The following is a 5,000-nucleotide window of genomic DNA, read 5'->3' on the forward strand; positions in this document are numbered from 1 at the left end:
TCCTCCTCCGGATGGGCTGCAGCTGCCGCACGGAGGGGACAGTGTCGGCCACCGGCGTCCGCACGTCTGTCCAGCCGTGCCCACATCCGTCCGTCCATCCTCCATCCATCCCTCCAGCCAACTAACCAACCAAGGAGTCCAACCACCATCCATCCAACCATCCCTATGGCATTCCATCCATCCATCCTCCACCCATCCATCCACCCATCCATCCGTCCATCCATCCGTCCATCCATCCACCCATCCATCCATCCATCCATCCATCCATCCATCCACCCATCCATACATCCACCCATCCATACATCCACCCATCCATCCATCCATCCATCCATCCATCCATCCATCCATCCATCCATCCACCCATCCACCCATCCACCCATCCACCCATCCATTCATCCATCCATCCATCCATCCATCCACCCATCCATCCATCCATCCATCCATCCATCCGTCCATCCATCCACCCATCCATCCATCCACCCATCCATCCATCCATCCATCCATCCATCCACCCATCCATCCATCCATCCATCCATCCATCCACCCATCCATCCATCCACCCATCCATACATCCACCCATCCATACATCCACCCATCCATCCACCCATCCATCCAACTATCCAACCAATGAACCAAGACGTCCATCATCCATTCCTCCCTCCCTCCCTCCATCCAACCAATCAACTCAGTTCAACATCCACTCATCCAAACATCTACGACGTTCCATCCATCCCCCCACCCATCCATCCACATTTCCCACATCTCAACCAATCAACCAAGAGGATCAGCAGCCATTCATCCAACCATACTGAGTCATCCCATCCACCCATCCACCCATCCATCCATCCATCGTGTCAAACACCCAACCACCAAGGCACTCAATGAACCCTAAGACACAAACCCATCCACCAAATAAACGAAGAAGTCCAACACCCATTCATCCATCATCCCTATGGCATTCCATACTTTCATCCATCCATCCATCCATCAACATTTCACTCAACTCAACCGATGAACCAAGAAGTTCATCATCCATTCATCTATCCAACCATCCCTGTCATTCCATCATCGCTCTCTCCATCCATGCCCCCAAAGAGACACAAACCCATCCAACCATCCATCGCCCCATTGAGCCAATGAACCAACAAGTCCAACATCCATTCATCCAGCCATAACTATGTCATTCCACTCACCCATCCATCCATCCATGCATCCATCCATCCATCCATGCATCCATCCATCCATCCATCCATCCATCCATCCATCCATCCATCCATCCATCCATCCATCCATCCATCCATCCACCCATCGTGTCAAGGACAGCCACCCAAGAGACTTGACCCCACCCAAACACCATCCATCCATCCCTTTATCCATCCATCCATCCATCCATACCTCCATCCATTCAATCAACTAGGAAGTTCTCAATCCATTCATCCAACCATGCCTATGTCAACCCACCCATCCAACCCACCATCCATCCATCCTCCCACCACTCAACCAGTCAACCCCATACCCACCCAGGCAGTCAATCAACCAAACAGACACAAACCCATCTGAGCACCCATCGAACCACCCACCCACCCATCCATCCATCCACCCACCCACCCATGACCAATCCCATCCCTTTGTCCATCCCACTCCCGCGCACCCATCCATGGATCCAGCCCCAAACCACCACCCAACGGCTCTTCCCGTGGCCCACCAGGCCCAGCACACCCAACAGGGGTCCTACCAAGCTCCTGCCCACAGCAAACCCATGGTCAGTAGCGTCCCTCACGCCCCCTCACCTGTGACGGCGTCGGTGGAGACGGGGCCCAGGCGCTTCCGCCCCCTCAGCCCGTACAGGTTGAACTTGTAGCGGCGCGACGGTGCCAGCCCCGGCACGGTCACCGTGCGGGAAGCGCCGTCCACGGGCAGCACCTGGGGCTGGCCTTGGGCGTCCCTGTACTGCACCGTGAAGGAGTCAAAGGTGCCCTCGGGGACGCTCCACTCCAGCTGGACGGACTCGGGGGTGACGTGGGAGGCCGTCAGCTCGCCCAGGGCGGGCGCGGATGGGGCTTCCTCCTCCGGATGGGCTGCAGCTGCCGCACGGAGGGGACAGTGTCGGCCACCGGCGTCCGCACGTCTGTCCAGCCGTGCCCACATCCGTCCGTCCATCCTCCATCCATCCCTCCAGCCAACTAACCAACCAAGGAGTCCAACCGCCATCCATCCAGCCATCCCCATGGCATTCCATCCATCCATCCATCCATCCACCCATCCATCCATCCATCCATCCAAGCCGTGAAACAAGAAGTCCACCATCCATTCATCCTTCCAGTCTATATATCCATGCATCAAGTCAACGACAATCCATTCAAGAGACACAAGTCCATCCAAACACCATCCATCCATCCACCCATCCATCCATCCATCAACATTTCCCTCAACCGATGAACCAAGAAGTTCATCATCCATCCATCTATCCATCCATCCATCCACCCACCCATCCATCCATCCATCCATCCATCCATCCATCCCACCACACATCCATCCCTCCATCCAACCAATCAACTCAATTCAACATCTGTTCACCCAAAAATCTGAACATCGTTCCATCCATCCCGCCACCCATCCATCCACATTTCCCCCCACTCAACCAATCAACAAAGAGCTTCAGTGTCCATCCATCCTTATATTTTATCCACCCACCCATCCATCCATCCAGTCAACCACCCAAACACCAAGACAGTCAAGCCATCAAAACGACACAAACCCATCCAACCATCCATCCCCCCACTGAACCAATGAACCAACAAGTCCAACATCCATTCATCTCGCCATAACTATGTCATTCCACCCATCCATCCATCCATCCATCCATCCATTCATCCATCCAGTCAATGAAGCAGCCACCCAAGAGACTCAGGCCCATCCAAAGACCATCCATCCATCCATCCCTTTATCCATCCATCCAACCAATCAACGAGAAAGTTCTCGATCAACTCATCCAACCATGCCTATGTCGACCCATCCATCCAACCCAACCATCCATCCTCGCACCACTCAAGCAGTCAGCCCCATACCCACCCAGGCAGTCAATCAACCAAAGAGACACAAACCCATCTGAGCACCCATCGAACCACCCACCCACCCATCCATCCATCCACCCACCCATGACCAATCCCATCCCTTTGTCCTTCCCACTCCCGCGCACCCATCCATGGATCCAGCCCCAAACCACCACCCAACGGCTCTTCCCGTGGCCCACCAGGCCCAGCACACCCAACAGGGGTCCTACCAAGCTCCTGCCCACAGCAAACCCATGGTCAGTAGCGTCCCTCACGCCCCCTCACCTGTGACGGCGTCGGTGGAGACGGGGCCCAGGCGCTTCCGCCCCCTCAGCCCGTACAGGTTGAACTTGTAGCGGCGCGACGGTGCCAGCCCCGGCACGGTCACCGTGTGGGAAGCGCCGTCCACGGGCAGCACCTGGGGCTGGCCTTGGGCGTCCCTGTACTGCACCGTGAAGGAGTCAAAGGTGCCCTCGGGGACGCTCCACTCCAGCTGGACGGACTCGGGGGTGACGTGGGAGGCCGTCAGCTCGCCCAGGGCGGGCGCCGATGGGGCTTCCTCCTCCGGATGGGCTGCAGCTGCCGCACGGAGGGGACAGTGTCGGCCACCGGCGTCCGCACGTCTGTCCAGCCGTGCCCACATCCGTCCGTCCATCCTCCATCCATCCCTCCAGCCAACTAACCAACCAAGGAGTCCAACCGCCATCCATCCAGCCATCCCCATGGCATTCCATCCACCCATCCATCCATCCATCCACCCACCCATCCATCCATCCATCCATCCATCCATCCATCCATCCACCCATCCACCCATCCTCCATCCATCCATCCACCCACCCATCCATCCACCCATCCACCCATCCATCCATCCACCCATCCATCTACCCATCCACCCACCCATCCATCCATCCATCCATCCACCCACCCATCAATCCATCCATCCATCCATCCATCCATCCACCCACCCATCCATCCATCCATCCATCCATCCACCCATCCATCCATCCATCCATCCATTCATCCATCCAACCATCCATCCATCCATCCATCCATCCATCCATCCATCCATCCATCCATCCATCCAATCAACTAGGAAGTTCTCAATCCATTCATCCAACCATGCCTATGTCAACCCATCCATCCAACCATCCAACCATCCATCCTCCCACCACTCAACCAGTCAACCCCATACCCACCCAGGCAGTCAATCAACCAAAGAGACACAAACCCATCTGAGCATCCATCGAACCACCCACCCACCCATCCATCCATCCACCCACCCATGACCAATCCCATCCCTTTGTCCATCCCACTCCCGCGCACCCATCCATGGATCCAGCCCCAAACCACCACCCAACGGCTCTTCCCGTGGCCCACCAGGCCCAGCACACCCAACAGGGGTCCTACCAAGCTCCTGCCCACAGCAAACCCATGGTCAGTAGCGTCCCTCACGCCCCCTCACCTGTGACGGCGTCGGTGGAGACGGGGCCCAGGCGCTTCCGCCCCCTCAGCCCGTACAGGTTGAACTTGTAGCGGCGCGACGGTGCCAGCCCCGGCACGGTCACCGTGTGGGAAGCGCCGTCCACGGGCAGCACCTGGGGCTGGCCTTGGGCGTCCCTGTACTGCACCGTGAAGGAGTCAAAGGTGCCCTCGGGGACGCTCCACTCCAGCTGGACGGACTCGGGGGTGACGTGGGAGGCCGTCAGCTCGCCCAGGGCGGGCGCGGATGGGGCTTCCTCCTCCGGATGGGCTGCAGCTGCCGCACGGAGGGGACAGTGTCGGCCACCGGCGTCCGCACGTCTGTCCAGCCGTGCCCACATCCGTCCGTCCATCCTCCATCCGTCCCTCCAGCCAACTAACCAACCAAGGAGTCCAACCGCCATCCATCCAACCATCCCCATGGCATTCCATCCATCCCTCCGTCCATCCATCCATCCATCCATCCAT

The 5,000-nt window shown here is 57.6% G+C and overlaps 1 protein-coding gene across 1 annotated transcript in view; it reads right to left on the minus strand.

The window, feature by feature from the left end:
• LOC102052293 (tenascin-X-like) overlaps window positions 1-5,000 on the minus strand; it is a gene marked incomplete at its 3' end in the record, with an annotated part of 52,792 nt that overhangs the window by 19,302 nt on the left and 28,490 nt on the right. Inside the window, 4 exon segments of the mRNA XM_055700077.1 lie at window positions 1-22; window positions 1,791-2,084; window positions 3,339-3,632; window positions 4,516-4,803. The exon segment at window positions 1-22 is cut by the window's left edge and continues 272 nt beyond it. Of these exon segments, the coding sequence (XP_055556052.1) occupies window positions 1-22; window positions 1,791-2,084; window positions 3,339-3,632; window positions 4,516-4,803 (898 nt within the window).

The sequence above is a fragment of the Falco cherrug genome (assembly GCF_023634085.1).
Source record: "Falco cherrug isolate bFalChe1 chromosome 21 unlocalized genomic scaffold, bFalChe1.pri SUPER_21_unloc_1, whole genome shotgun sequence".
NCBI classification, from domain to species: domain Eukaryota; kingdom Metazoa; phylum Chordata; class Aves; order Falconiformes; family Falconidae; genus Falco; species Falco cherrug.